At 34.5% G+C, this 16,752-nt stretch overlaps 1 protein-coding gene across 1 annotated transcript in view; it reads left to right on the top strand.

Annotated features, from left to right (window-relative positions):
* LOC119636816 overlaps nt 1-16,752 on the top strand; it is a 128,361-nt gene that overhangs the window by 62,639 nt on the left and 48,970 nt on the right. Inside the window, exon 3 of the mRNA XM_038032461.1 lies at nt 12,659-12,794. Within this exon, the coding sequence (XP_037888389.1) occupies nt 12,659-12,794 (136 nt within the window). The remainder of the gene's footprint in view (nt 1-12,658; nt 12,795-16,752) is intronic.

The following is a 16,752-nucleotide window of genomic DNA, read 5'->3' as shown; positions in this document are numbered from 1 at the left end:
AGTAAATTGATCCTTTCGCGATCTTTTTCGAATACCGAAAACACGTTAACGCCGCAAGCTAAGTCCGGGAATGTGAAATTGTTGAAAAAGAACACATTGTCGACCATTTCAGCCCATCACAAGGGCTCAGGTATGCAGCCATATTATCCTTTCCATTAGTAGCATAGTCTCTCATTTGCCCAAGTCAAATGAAGACCATTTGTTCAACGTTTGGCAAGGGGAAGATGAACTGAATGCTGTAAAGCGCCTGATCGCGCAGGTATCTGTTCATTGGGAAAGCTAGGCGCTCGATAATTTCGAGTCGTCACAAAGGCTTTTGTGTGTAACCACAATATTCTCTTTACTGCTAAAACAAAATTTACTTGTTCCTCTTTTGGAAGGATGACGGTGAGGGGATACTAGCGCGCATATAGTTCTTTCAAAAGGTCATAATAAAAGAAAAAAGTAGAAGAAATTTTACAACCTCATAACCTCAGCATAAACAGGAATGCTTTTTTTCTACAAACAAGAGCAAATGTTAAATATTCCTGACTTCTTTTTTTTTTTTACAAAATGCTTATAAAAAAGTTTTCTCGCTGTTACTGTAACTTGATCCCTTTTTTCATGTACAAAACGCACTTTAAATAGCCAAAAAAAAAAAAAAAAAAAAAAACAAGTTCATAATCCTTAGATTTTCCTCAAAGGATTTATGCTGATGGGTTTCACGACATCTTGACCCAAGCTCGACTGTTTGGCTTGCCTTCAAAAGTGCCGGGAAAAGGACAGAAAGCGAAATTCACGAAAAGCGATTAAAGTAAGGATAAAGGAACAAATCGTTGGTTCCGCTTCTCGGTGCCGTCAAGAATTACAAATAAGTCCTATATGCCGTTCCCCCTCATCGATCGTTTATTACATCGCTTATAATATATATTTTGAATAATTTTCACAATAAATTACACATGAGTTGCATAAGTGTAGCCTGCTCCGGAATTGCTTTTAAACCCATTATTGTACATAAAGATTTCGCTTTTAATTTCTTTCGAACTTGATTTTTTTCACTTTCCGACATTTAATGATTACTTGACAAGGAGGTTTTTAAGCAGCTGCAACTTGAAAAAAAAAGGGTCATCATCTTTAACCTAACAGTCAGCTCGATAAGTAAATAGAAATCAACGTTTGCAGTGGTAAAGAGAGAATTAAATAAACTTCTTACTGAAAGCCTGTAACACCAAAAAAAAAAAAAAGAAAACAGGAGGAGAGAACATCTTAAGCATGTGCCGATGATAAACAAAAAATCGGGTAAAGAAAATGAAGAAACCAGAATGTTGCGATTTGATGAACTCATTGTGTTTAAGAGCTCTTGCTTCCACAACGTTATGCGTCTTTTAAAGCACGAAGATTTAAGAAAAAGTGAGACTGATATGAAAGGAATTTCAAAAGGGTTGTGCATGCGTTTGAAAGATGATGCACAGGAAGCCAGTGAATATTTAAAATTGTATTTAAATTAATTCATTTCTAGTTCGCTTAATATACAAAAATTTAGTTATACTTGGTGTTGTAATGGGATGGTGTTGCCGCTGTGCGAAAATAGTCTCTTAATGAGTTTTTACTTGCTCATGCATTATTCAAATTTAAGTAAACTTTTCAAACTGAAAGCCTACTCTCCGTGCATTTTTATACTATTATACTACGTCATTGTTTACATAGACTTCCAGCGATCATTATTCATGTGCCGCTAGAAGCCAGTTTTTTTTTTTTTTTTTTTTGTTAAATAGTAAATCTTGAAGGAACGGGCAATGTTAGTCGAACACGGTAAGTGTCGCTTCAATTCCTACACAAATTTCTTGAGGTCTCCTTAGCACCACACTACTGTTTATACTCTGTTCTGCTATTAAAGCGAATAATGTCGCTCTTCTCCTTATGGTGTTAAAAATCGCTCACTGATCTCGCAGAAAATGCTTTTGTGAAGCACTTGATTGGTATTAAGGTATAGAGAGTATACTAAGCTTGGTACAAATGGCTTTCGAAAACCTACCTACTGCTTCGGCTATATGTTTTGCTGATGCAGTTCCATTTTTCTACTTTCAATTATTCTTTTTTTTCATTTTCATTGTAACGTTAGAAATTTGTGATATGATGGCTTACCCTTCATAGCACAAATAATCAAAAGAAGAATTGAAGGCGACTTTAATGGACGATAAAGGCAAGCATAGAAGCCGGAGTATATTACCTAGCGGTGTAATTGAAAGAATGTTCGCTAAACCAAGATTATCGTAGTTCAATCTCAGCGAAATCGCGCAGAGAAATCAATGGATGTATGATTTTTAAGAAGACTTCTCGTGCCCATAGTTCTTCTACTACTGCTACTACTTTACTGCATTATGAGCATAATTCGAAGTGGACTGTGTCGACATTTCTTCGTGGATATTGAAAATCTATGAAGTAAGCAGAGAACTTTGGTCGTCCCAGGATGTAGGAAGGATTCCACACTAGCGTCGTCATAAGCTGCCTAAACTATAATCTACAACTTCACGAAAGAGAAATCAATGGATGTATGATATCTAAGAGGATTTCTTGTGCCTATAGCTCTTCTACTACTACTGTACTGGGTTATGAGCATAATTCAAACTGGACTGTGTCGACATTTCTCCTTGGATACTGAAAATCAATGAGCTAAGCAGAGAACTTTGGTCGACACAGGATGTGCGAAGGATCCCAAAACGGGCGCAAACGGGCGTATGCTGCCTCAAGTATTACCTTCAACTTTACGAATTAATTTCACGTGACGCAGGCTCATCTCCACCGGTTCGGATGGACATTTCTAAGAAACTTGTTTTGGTCTTCATTATTCCAAAATCCAAGAGACATTAAATGTTTGAGTGTTTAGGAAACACTTCGCCTCCCCCAGGGATAGTTCTCTCCTGTTACTTTACCAATTATGAGACCTAAAAATGATAGGAATAGTGCTACTCACTGTCGCATAGGATTAACCCGTGTGCCGTCAGGTAATGCGAAATGAAGCATATTTTCACGTTATGCCAGCTGTGAAAATTCAAGTAAACGGATTTAATCCCTAAATAGCTACGCCGGCTTTAATATCGTAATTAACAGTGCCGGGAAAAAAAATGTAAATAGACAGCAGAACTCTCTTATCGCCGTACTCTACTTTGTATCGCGATACTCAAAGATCAATCGTCTAATATTTATACGAAAAGAACTGATAGTGCATAGGTTGAGTACCTCTGCTTTAGAGAGTAAATATTTAGCTACTAATTTATTAATCTAAAAAATGAATTTTAATAAAACAATTATACGTGACTGTAAATAGCGAGATTATTGGATTTCTGTTAAGTGAAGGAAAATCGAAAACAAAAATAATAAATTATTTTCATTATGCGAACTGAAATTGTTATTAAATTAATTAAATGTACGTAATGCGCTTACACATATCGATTTATCGTAAATGATAATGAATGTATGTAGAAAAGTCGTCCCCTTTTTTCAATAAGATAGTAATAATATAGCATAAAATGTATATAAATTCATTTTCAATTGAATCGAATACATTCACACAAGTTTTAGTAACACAAAGGCGTAACACAAAAAAAGCTTCATTTCATATAAATTTCATATAAATTTCATAGTCTTTAATAGTTATTTATTAAAAATTCTAAGAAATAATTTCTACAACTATGAATACAATAACATATATAAATATGTATATATATATATATAGGTACGTAATAAATATATACAAATTTATTTTAAAGTTAAACGCCCACCTTTTAAACAGTTCACTACCAATTTCAACTCAATGACAAGCTGACAATGGTGTACGTGCATGTTCATCTATTATAAATGAACATAAGAAAAAAAAAAAAAGAAAAAGAAAAGTTAAACATGCACAGCAATAACCATAATAATAACAGTTATCAGCACCTTTTAAACGTTGAAAATAACACAAAACCTTTACAATTCGATACCCATATTAAATAAGATTTCTCCCTCAACCTCGAAAACGAACTGTCATCTCAAAAGCAATGTGCTTCACTCGGCTGTCGAATGGAACGTTCTCCCCAAAGAATAGTTGAAAGCGTCATGTACGTATAGCATTCGACATAAGATTTTCTCTATGATATGATTCCGTTTTCTATTGTAACTGTCAGTGTGCTTTTCAGTACCCAACAGTTTATCTATATGGAGATCTTCTTCTGCAGTCATTGTTAGCAATTAACAATTTGTACATATTTGTTTGTTCAAGATATTGAGTGAAGTTGAACTTCGATGTGCTTTATTGCATAATAAAGACAGTAAGACGTACACTAGTTTAAATCAAGATAAGTTGGTTTTGTTCTTGTCTGCTCATTGTCCCATCTACTTACAGAATATCATTTTTGCTAAAACATATGTGTCCAACAATTTTGTTCTCCTATCATTATTTCTTCGTAATTTCTTGTTTTCCGTTTGTACAAAGTAAATTCCTTCAGTACTTTCATATTATTATTGGGTTGGTAAGAAAATAATCTCGAATATAGGAATACATAACAATAATCCATTAGTTAAAGTTTTTCCCGCTTACTCTTTTAACACTGCAATTTTATACGTTACATAAAAGGATTTCATAAAAATGAAAGAAGGAAAACCAGTAAAAAAATTAAATTCGGTCGGGACCGAGTTTTTTATACCCATAACCGTTATCCTAAAGAAGACAAAAGAACAAAATTTTCGTGCTCTGTAATATGGACAGGCAGAACGTTTACAGTAAGTACCACAAAGTTGCGCAAACGGACACATGGACAAAGGAACAGGAGATCGTGTTTAGATGTATTCTAAAATTGAAACTGGCCAAGAAGTTGCGTGCTTTTTGAAGCTTATTTCTACGCGTTAGAAAGGTATTCAAAATATGCTTAAACTTTGATATACTATAATATTGGGTAGGCGTGGTCAGTTTTTTCCATTTTTCCATTATCGCCCATAGAAAATACGGTCAAAGTTTTGTAGATTTATCTGCTGCAGTTTATGAGCAGTAAGCAAAAACTCAGCTTTTTATACCGTTCGAAAAACAGAGTTGTGCTTAGTTTACGTGATATTGTAGGCGTGTTCTTCAACCAAATTAGCCCATTTTCAATACCATGTTGCTTGTAAGAACTTCCAATGTTTCTGCCAAATTTAAAATCAATTGCTTTATTTACGCGGTCAAAAAAATTGTAGCAAAAGACATTACGCAAATGGTCAGACAGATGGACTTAAATCGATTCAGAATTTCATGCTGATCAAGAATATATACAGTTTGTGGGTTCTCTGAACCCTGGTTCTGGGCGTTGCTAATGTTTCGATAAAATGATATTTCCTCGTCCGTCGGGAAGGAGTTAGAAATAACGTCTCGCTGATCTTTTCTTTTAATAGTCTACACATTTCTACATTGTTAGTAAACTACACAACTAACTCTAACCGATTCTACCCATTGACTTAGATGAACAGAAAATCATTATCGTTCTTTCTCATTATTGCTGTATACGCTAATATATTTTGAGCATACATAACATCAAGCGACCTACTCGTCGCTACGTGTCGTGTACTCACGTCTAGTAATCTGAAGATAATGGAAAGCCTTGCTTTCGTATACTATGTGCACGATGCAAGGACATATAATATATTTATTGACGGCGTAAGAAAAAGCATTATGTTTGATCCTTGAATGTTTCGTTAGTATCATTACACATCTTTTGTGACGATAACCAAAGAAATATTTTTGGCATTTTCGCGCATGCTCAAAGAAGATGTGGTTTCTTCTTGAATGTAAGCAAGCAGTAGGCATTTATCTTTCCTTTTTTTGATTACCTTAGTCCTATATCCGGCATCATTCAATTGGATTAGGATTTCAAGTTGCTCTATTACCGAGTGTGGCACCTACAATGCCATGGCTTTTGTTTAAACTCTCCCCATGCCCCAACCTGGCTGCTGACAAATGAAGCGATGTTCCCATGTCTAGACATTTAAACGGAGTATCTCTCAATGCTGGATAGATGGAAAAGGCGTACGTACGCTTCTGGCATAGGGATTGAAACAATAGATAAAGATCGGAAAACTTTTATGGCACAACTCTTCCGCATTTGCTCTCAATCCTGATTTAGCATTTCTTGCATCCACGTACATTCACTTCTGTTATGGGTCATAGTGCGCTTATCGCAACTCCGATTACATATATTGTGTGATAGCTGTTTTTTTAACACGAAACTGCCCCCCGATCATTTTTCTCGCTTTTGTTCCATTTATGAATGTGCAAATGTCCTTGAAGAAATCATTCACTTAACATTGGATATGCTCTTCAGCTAAGGTTAAAAATATGCCTTAAGCTTAAATCAATCTTATAATAGATATGTGCCTGCTTGAGTTTCTTTTCCATACTACCTAGTCATACATACATCCGGTTATATGCTAACCGTGCTAAACATGCCCTGTTATGTCATTTTCGTGCTTATATGTTAATATTCCTAAGAAGTTAATTAAATTGGAAGTCGATAGATGTCAAGACCTTACGTCATCGATACATCAAAGATATGTCGCTTTTTTTCTTACGTTATTTGTTAAATTTGTTTTTGGAAACAAAATATCTACAGGGTTGGCGGTTATAAAAAGATACCGCTCAAGGCAGTTGTAAGGCATGTCATGTTGTTTTGTATCTTATTTTGCTTGTTGCTTTTTATTGTTTTCTTTTTTTTTTTTTTTTGTTTATTTAAATTTTATTACTAAATTTAAAAGGCATAAAAATTTTATTGCTCGAATATTCTCCAGTAAATTAAAGAAACGTATAGCTGCGCTGTTATATTAATTGTGATGAATTACATAAATTATTTATGGTTATGGTTTCATAGAACATTACAAGCATTATGAGAAAGGCTTTAAGCAATTTAAATGCGTAAGTTATGATAAAATTAATAACTTTAATTTCTATCGTAATTCTCAACAACAATAACAACAACAATAATCAAGTCAAACCATCACGTCTCTTGTTAAGTTAAAATATCCTAAAGAGGAGAAAAAAATTTAACTTCCATTCACGGCACCTATAGTCATAATAATTGTCATCAATTCGCCGTTAAAACTTAATAATAAAAATAAATATAAGTATGTAAGTTGCAGTTAGCCTCAATAATGAAAATGTATTTGCATTCATTGAAGAAATGTCGCGATATTCCCGCATATCTAATGAAATGCAAATACAAATTGAAAAGATATGCAAATGTCTCTCTCCCTATCTATGAATATTGAATACTGTTTTTTTTTCTTTTTATGCATTTTATGTGCAATGCAACATTTCATCTAGAACTAGAAAACTCAATAATAGCGAAAAGAAAAACGATTGTTTTTAATTTAATGGAAATTTTTCCGCACAATTTAAAAATTTCTAATTTGAGTTTAGTCAACGAGAAGACCTCGAAAGGCATGCAATCCCTTAAGCCAAGAATTATTTTTAAAGACATGATTAAAATATGATCCAGAAACGCATAGTGTTCTAGACGAACTTTACTTAGATGTGACATCCGTGTTCGAAGAATCGAAATCACCTCTGAACGAATCTAAAAATTTACCTCTGCAAGTACACTATGAACTTACACCAAAAAATTAAATAATCAATTGACCATACAATCAATACGAATCCTTTAAACTCATCGCTTTTATCCTAGGAACAGGAAAAGAAACTATATTATCATGCTCCATAATCTAGAGTGGGCACAGCTGATTTTTTTTTATTTTCAAAATAAAGGTTTTTGTCGTATAGACGTGTGAGCGTTGTGGGCGTGTCCTGCGAAAAGTTTAGGTTCCACCCAAATCCCTTTATAGGCGAATGTTTACCACCAATACCACACTGTTACGCAGATAGGCACATGGACGGACGGACATGTTTAAGTTCATTCCAAATTTAAAACTGGCCCAGAGTTTACATACTTTTTGGAAACTTTTTTCTGCCCCTATCGAATGTATTGAAGAAAAAATTAAATTTTGCTACACTATAATAGTGGGAGTGCCTGGTACAGTTACTTCCGTTTTTGTGAAGGTGCCACAACCTCGCCCATAGAATGTGCCTACACGTCTTTGTAGATTTATATGCTGTAGTTTGTGAGTAATGAGCAAAAAACCAATTTTTTGTTCTCTTCGAAAAATGGACATGTTCTCAGTTCGCGTGATGATGTTGGCGCGTGCTTTAACCGAATTGGCCCATTTTCATTGCCAACCTGTGTGCAAAAACTTCCAAGGTTTCTGCCAAATTTGAAATCGATAGCTTCATTTTTCCGGCCAGGGGAATGTTTACAATAGATGGGCAGGCAGACAGAGGGACATGCTTAAATCGATTTAGGATTTGGTGATGGGTATAAAAAGAGTTTAGGATATCCGTCACTTACGGGGTATTGCACATGGAATACGTTTTAACATTTGCTTATAATATCCAAACGACCGTGACCAAAATAATATGAAATACATAGGCTGTACATTCATGTCTCCCATGCGTTTTTTCCGACGAGTTTCCAAGATTTAATGTTAGAACACATGTCCATCTTTCTTTCGGGTCGTTTGTCTTGTCTGGGATCAGATGTGCTCTATGAAGCTGAAGTTAAACCAAACGACGGGTTTCTTTAAGAACTTCTATGTCATTTTTGTCAACAGAAGTTTTCATACTGAAAATCTCTAGCACCAGGTACCATGTATTGGCGACTGACTGTGGTGGAAAAAAAGTTAGTAAAGCACCATCAATTAATTATGCGTCAAATGAGATGAATAACTGAATAATCTGCTAACTACTGGTTTCGAACCACCACTGAAAACTCGGTTGTTAATTCTGGTATCAAAAAAATTAAAGAAAAGCATAACGTTTGATCCTTGCAAACGAATTTATTACTTAACCCTTATATATATTTAATCAACGGGCCATTTTAATTCGATTCAAAGCGTCCCGTCTGTCAATCTGTTCTTCTATAGCCTTTCCTTTGTTCATTCCATTTAATCAAAACTTTGTTGAAAAATTTCCTATGGCCATCTGCCCGGTAAGCGGGCAAAAAATTAATAAATATTTCACAATACTTTTGCATTATTTTCAAGATGGCAGCTATCATATTATTCCCTCAAAGCTTATATGACTTTCCTACTTTCATACACCGCACACTTATCCTGATATGTTGCGAAAGTGCAATAATCCTAGTTTGCAACGGAAACGTAGGAGAGCAGCTGTGCCTCAGTTCCATACACAGCATAAGGCACTCAAAGCTTCAAACACACACACACACACACACACACACGTCGTGGAACACCCTTGACGAATAATATGCTTAGTATAATCTATTCGAACGTCTTTAAAAAATGACATAATTAGCATAACATATAAAAGACGTGTACTCCAAATCACAAAACAACACCGATATATGCGCGCAGGTGTGATATAATATCGAATAATATAGTTGAAGCTTAGATATAATATAAATCAAAACAATGTGTACCGTGCTATAACGTAAGCAAATTTTAAGATGTAAAATTTTCTCTTCGCCTAAACTATGTTCCAAATAAAAATATAAATGAGAAAGTAAGTTAACTTTAAGGTATTATAAAAAAAACAAAGACCGACCAGTAAATACCCTACATCACTTCGCCTAGTACAATTATTCACTCGTTTTGGTAAGAATACCCCAAATATTACACATAACTTTGACGTAAATGCATGCTTTTCAGGAATGCCCGCATATTGAGAAATCCCCGGACCATTACCTGACGCAATTATGCAAACCTAATTTATTTCCCAAAATGTTATTACATTTCAGTTTCCGTCATAAAAAATTAGAAATAAGACTTCCTGTCCATTTAAGGTCTTACCTTTCGTGATAACCTTCAGATGTAGGCTCTGACGTGTAGATCTATCTGAACCACGTTCCTTATCACTGTCGCCTTTTGCTAAATCGCGACTATGGACCAATTTTCATTATAAAATATTAAATATTAAAGGTTTTTCTTAAGGACTTACTGTGCATGAAAAATCTTCTATGCAGTGGGATCCAAGAAATGGATCCATGTGGCTCAAATTTGGTCTATCTCGGAAAATCTTTCTTGGCTTATAAGAATTTACATTTCTTGAAAATCCTTATATGGGATGGGGTATACAAAAAATAGACTTATGTGGTTCAAATTCGGTAAGATTGATTTGCTTGTCAATTTACTCTTACTAATCGATTTTCTCCATAAAGTATTGAAAATATATGAACCCAGCTTTTGTTGAAACATATGTAAGAGGGGTTCATACAAAAGAGGTGCCCCGGGTGAACCCAATTTTTCGTATCATTTTAAAATGTCAAAATACTGTTTCGTCGAAACATTTTTGCAATGACTTTTCAAAATAAGGCTTTATTTGGGGAGTGGTCGAAAAGGTGTACCGATCCGAATCATTTTCAATAGTGTTCGGCCTTTGGCACGTCGTGTATTTTATCAAAATGTCTTAAAATTTTGACATAGAGGCTGAACACTAAATTATGTGGACAGTCATCAGAGGCACAGACGGATAGACAAATTTAGGTCGACTCACAAAATGATTCTAAATTGTCTGGTATAATAAAAGATGAGTCTAGCTTAAGGACTTCCGAGTGTTACGTATGCCTGCAGCAATTTAACATGCCCTATCCCGTAAGTAATGTATATAATTCAACTTATTAGCTATTCTTTTTTTTTTCAAAGTTGTTTGAACGATAAAATGAAAATAAAAGCAAACAACAATTGGAAAACAGGTGAAAACACGGCCTTCCATTAAATACCCTACACCACTTAAGATGGTCATAAGTATAACAACTTTTTAGAATAGGTTGTTATGTTTGGATATATGTATTGGAGACGCTTGAAAAAGTTTGGCCCGATCCGAGCTATTTTCATTAGCTTTTTTTCTTGGGCTAGAACGTACTGTTTCCATACATAATCGCAATATCTCAGAAGTTGCGACTTGTAGGTTGTCACATATAACTGATGCTATGAAAACTGAATCTTTATACAGTAATTTTCAATATTTCGCGGTGATAGTAAATTGACACAGAAATCAACTTTACCGTATTTGGACCACCTAGGTCTATTTTTTGATAAAAGTGTTCTCAGGAATCTTTACATGCCAAAAAAGCCTAATTATTAACCTTTCATGATGAAAATTTGTTCATGATAGTAATTTGACTTTTGACAAAGTTGAGTGAAGCAAATTTGGACCACTTGGACCTGCGCCCCATATAAGGTTTCTCATGAATCGTAACCCTCTCCGGAAAAATATTTAATTCTTAATATTTTGTAATGAAAACGCGATCCTAACAGCAATTTACCAAAAACCTTACGGTAAGTGATTTGAACCACTTACGTCTATTTTTTAGGTCCCAACAAGTGGAGTGGTTATCATGAAAAACAAACCCTTACATGGGAAGAAACTCTTTCCCGGCTTTTTTATTAGAGAAACTGAAGAATAGTAAAATTTTTTAGGAAACTCTCCCTTCATTATGAGGGCTTTTATAATAATATAAATAACGTATAATATTCGCCAAACGAATGCGTGTACTAGGCGAAATGATAATTAGCGGTCAGCCTTGCATGACTTTAATGTTCTTACTTTTTTGAAATCGTGTTATATCAAAATCGTGTCAACGTGATCACAAATTTTCTACGATGTTTTATCGAAACCGTGTTTGACAACTGATGTGTTGTATGAGGAATGCCTGCACAAGTAAGTAGTACTTTCCGCTATAAGCACAACGAATACTTCCTGTGATGGATATAAAAATGAAACTTTTCTTATGATTGATTGCACGGTTCTGATTACTTATTTGTCTTATTAAAAAAAAAAAAAAAAAAAGAAGAGAAATGTGATGAAAAGTCAACCAAGCACGTGCTTAACAACCGACAAACAGTAGCAAAAAAAAAAAAAAAAGTAGTATTTCTGAGAAAAAATAAATACTTTTTTAATTAAAATCAATAGCTTCACTTAAATTCTATGTTCATGCAAGTGTGTTACGTATCAACAAGCAAATCATATGGAATGTAATGAAACCAACTGCTACTGGGCAGCTATCGTTTTTAATGATGTATTGATACCATCTACACTTGCCAGAATTGTATATACATATATACATATATATATCTTTTGCTTTCTCACTATCACTCTCTCTTTCTCTTGTTTTTGTTGGTTTTTTTTTATTTTTTATTTGTTTTTCTGTTATACAGCAGTCAGGCTGTTGCATGCGAAAGTATGCTGTCGGTCACGTACGGAACAACCAATAATTTTATAAAAATTGTACAATATTTCTTCACTTTGTTGTTATTATTATTACTCCAGTGTACTGCGCTACAATATAGTTTTGTTGTCAATCTTTTCACACATCAATTATTTCACTTTATTTTCCTCCGAAAGAAATCAAGGCAAAAAGTTCTTACTTTCTTATAATGCTTCTGCTTTGCCTGGTGCACAGTATGAGGACGAAAGTATATCAATATTATGGCGAATTGAAATAAGTCTCTCGCTCTGTTCGTGCAAAAAGCATTTTTATGCATATCATAGAAACGTTTTTCTTACAAATCTAACATTAAATGCATTCATCTTTTGAATAAATTTAAATATAATATTAAGGCGAATTTTCTCATATTTGTTTTTCGTTTTCTTTTATCATTTAAGGTCCTTTGTCTGAAGTTCAAACTGCTGTCGGCTTAGAGGTCGCTTTACCATGCGATCTTATGCCCAATAATATGATGACAGACAAAGTGCAACTAGTAATCTGGTATCGAGAAGGAACGGATAAACCCATTTATACGTAAGTAATAATATCGTAAGCAGGCAGCTTCACCTTCGGCTTCTAAAAAGTAGATAATTGTTAAACCTAATTACAGGGCTTGATTGTCGATAAAAACAATTCTGAACATAATCTAGACGTTCAGGATTTATTATGACGTTGTGGTAGTAAGACAAAAATTTCTTCAAAATTTAAAGGCTCTTGTTTCGTATCCACATCTCCCGAGCTTGCTGTTTGCCGGCCAGTGTGAACGGCATCTGCAAAATAAGATTTTTTTAATAAATTAAATTTTATAGGTTTTATGGTTGATTTTCAAGCAAGTTTTTCCAAAGAGTATCATAAGGGCGCTATTTTCATCTCTGCATTCACCAGAGTTTAAGTCACATACCAAAGCTCAGAAGAAAACTTCATGCTATCACTGAACCTTTCCCAAAGCACTGTGAACTGTTTTGTCTGTTGTTGATCTGCTGAAGACAGCCTTGTGGTGGTCGAAGTAGCTGAAGGAGAAAAAAAGCATTATTTTTTTAATCTATGAAAATTCTGTACTTCAGGACTAGTGCTCTTATGCGCAATAATCCCTATATTAATAAAGCTTTTGCATTTTTTTTTCCTTTGTGGAAAAATGACTATATTTTCAGCACACACAAGGTGACATTATGCCTTAAGCGGACACCGTAAATCATAAATTTCTTACTTCTTTAAAATTCTATCAATAGGCAGAGAGATGAATAAGTGTTTATCTATTTGGTTCATGGTGAAATGTATTTTATAGCTATTGTGATGCAAATGTCCGGATACGAAGTAAGTAAAAGTAATTTATCGCGTATCCTTGGCTTGATTTGCTTGCATAATTTAAGCTGCCGCATGGCCTAGTAGTTAAAAATCGCAACTATCAAGTTGGCGTTCGCGAACGCAAATTCTGATCCGGTTTTAACGTGCTTGGTTTGTGTAGCTATATAGGCGGCAGTCACTCGTGAAAGGCATAACACTTACCGAATGCGCATGTATCTAGTAGACCGCGGTCCCTTTCTATTCCTTACTTTTTCCACACTTCTTTCTGACCATTCACTCTGTTACACGTGCAGAGGACATTCGTCAAGTGATCGGTCTTCTTTGAAATACTATTCACATAAATAACATTAGCGGTACTTACCTGCTTATGACGAGAACGATCAAATTTTCTGCAACAATGTTTCGCGAATCTGTTCCTCACTATCACGGTTCGCATAAAATATGTTTGCCCTTTTGGAAAATAACGAAATAAACGAAACGAACTTTTATTTTCCTTCATGCTTAAAAATACAAAAAAAATAAATAAATAAGTGAAAATAAAATATTCTTGCTCTCGTCATGCTAATGAATATTAATATTAATTATTTTTAAAAAATTTTATTGATTATTAAAATACTTCTTCAAAAAGTCAAGAAGTAAAGTGGTTCATAACAAAACGTTTATTTTGCAATGACAGACTCTGATTCATCTACAAGAGAGTGATAAAATATTCAGTTAAACCAGAGCATGTTAGGGGGTCGATCAAAATCATAGCAATATATAATAGTACGCCACTTGGTGGTAGGGGTTTATTAACTTTCTGAATACATACACAAGACCGTGGATGATCAAAACATAACCACTTTTTCGACATATCTAGTCACCAATGCGCATCTTTATGTTAAGCCTCTAAGCCAGAATTTCCGAGATAATTTGAGGAGTTTTGCTTTACTGACGTGTTTTGGGGCCGAAGTATGATATTTGAAATTTTTGATATACACACATCATTTTCGAAAATTTTAATATTTCCCGACAAAAAATGGTATTTTGGGATTGGAAATAAGTGTTGAAAATTTTAATAGGATCGGATCCCTTTTTTCAACACACTTTCGTATTTTATTTGTCTAATCAGCCTGCCATTCAGTATAATAATCGCGATGTTTAAGAAGAACGTAGTGTGGAAAGAAGAATATAGTGTGGCCGTAACCTGGACGGTTTATGCTCAATCGCTAAATGTCATCGATCCTGTATACTCATCAAGACTTCGCTATAGCTGCAAATCACACTCCATAAATAATGCTGTGATCTATCACACCGGGAATTAATCTGGGGTATGTCGGCTTAACAGCTTCGCTCCTTAGCTACCAGACTGCGGCAACTCATCAATGTATTTTTGCTTTTCCGTGTCCCCCAGAAAAGTAAGAGTGCGGTGATCGTCAAGAGAGATTATGGGCCGCTAAGAAGGAAAGAGGCGCGTAGTATTTGTGTGCATTCGACTTGAATGAAGACGAAGACAGTTCGGTTGAAGGACGGCAAGTTGGGGTAGCAAATGTGTGAGAGTCCTGAAAAAGCCACCCAGTCTTGCCAGGGTCCTTGAGCAAATACATTTTAGCTCTCTTTTGCCTTATATTACAGTACGATATGATTTCATGACTAAAACATGTGCGGCACAGCAATTAACTTGGGAAGAAAATTAACTTTAGCAAATTTGAGCCACGTTGAGTCACATTGTGGACCATGTTAGGTTTCAATCCTGTCTCCAATGCATTACGATTGCGAAATTCTCGTTAATAAAGTGGAAACGAAGGGGTGGACAAATAAGTGGACATGATTAAGTTATTTTAGAAACTTAAAACGACGAGGACTACATATACTTTATTAGAATCGTGATACGCACAAACACACAAATTTTCTCATGCATTGTTCTGTTATACAATGAAATAATAAACTTTTTCGAAGAACTTCCTTAAAGGCGTTTGTAAGTTGAGTTTATTTAGCTGCAGTTTCTAAAGTTCCAGTTACTTAACTCTTGTGGCTGTTTATGCGACAATTCAAACTTTGATCCATGAAATTCAAGTAAGAGCGTGCCTCACTAAAAAGAAAAAAAAAAAAAAAATTAGAATCAATTTATTAAAAAAAAACAGTTCATAAGATGCCACAAATGCATCAGCACACACGTTCTAACTTGACAACTTGAATTCTTCAAACTTTTTTAGACTTCTCTATGTATATATTATTAATATAAAATGTAGAATAAATATGCCATCCTTAGTTGTGTGTACGTATGTGTGCACATATAAGAATGTTCATAAATGTCGTGTATGACTTGTCGCAGTTCGTTACAATTTTTGTTATTTTTTTTTTCTTTTTTTTTTCTTTTTTTTTGGGTTCATCGTAAAATAAGGGAGAATGTAAAATTACTTGATGAACTAAAACAATTCAGTCTATTGACAGCCATGACAAGATAAAGTTGTAATAAAAAAAATCTAAGATGTCTTTTTGAGAGAAAAGGCAATAAGACACACAAAACCAATAAGAATGCTATAATCGGGCAAGGCCGGCTCTAAGACACCCTACGCCACTTTGCCTAATTAATGATACGCCAAAAATTATACATTATTTTCTAGATTGGAAGATACTCAAACGTCAGCTTGGTCCAAATTTTGCAAGTTTAAGTTGCTTGTCAAAGATTTTTTGTTTTCCCAGTCTTTTCTGCTATGATAAACCATATATTAAGCTTCGCCGCCATAGACGAGCGTGCTCTCATGAGAGTCCCTACAAATGACGCGGCCTAAAAAATAGGTCTATGTGGTCCCAACTCCTATGGTTAAGTTAATAAGGACAAGTTTTCATTATAAAATATTAAATAGTACACCTTTTTAACATAAAGAGCCTAATTTTTTAGTAAGACTCTTATATGGGTTGGTATCCAAAAAATAGACCTATTTGGTACAAATGTGGTAAGGTTAATTTTTTATGTCAAATTGTTATCATGAAAGGTATTTCATGAAGAGATACTGAAAATTGAACTTTTTTACCACATAAACGTTCAGTTTCCCCAGGAACGGAGGGGTTTCAAAAAATGTCCCCTTCCGATCCAAAGTTTTCACGCCAATTTAGAATGCCGAAATACTATTACTGAACGATTTTTGCCGCGAAATTTCAAAAATTGCAATTTTTTTTTTTAAAAGACTGATGAAAATAAAAC

The sequence above is a fragment of the Glossina fuscipes genome, unplaced genomic scaffold (assembly GCF_014805625.2).
Source record: "Glossina fuscipes isolate IAEA_lab_2018 unplaced genomic scaffold, Yale_Gfus_2 28, whole genome shotgun sequence".
Classification (NCBI taxonomy): Eukaryota; Metazoa; Arthropoda; class Insecta; order Diptera; family Glossinidae; genus Glossina; species Glossina fuscipes.
The sequence above is the reverse complement of the archived record's forward strand: the minus strand, read 5'-3'. Positions and strand labels throughout refer to the sequence as shown.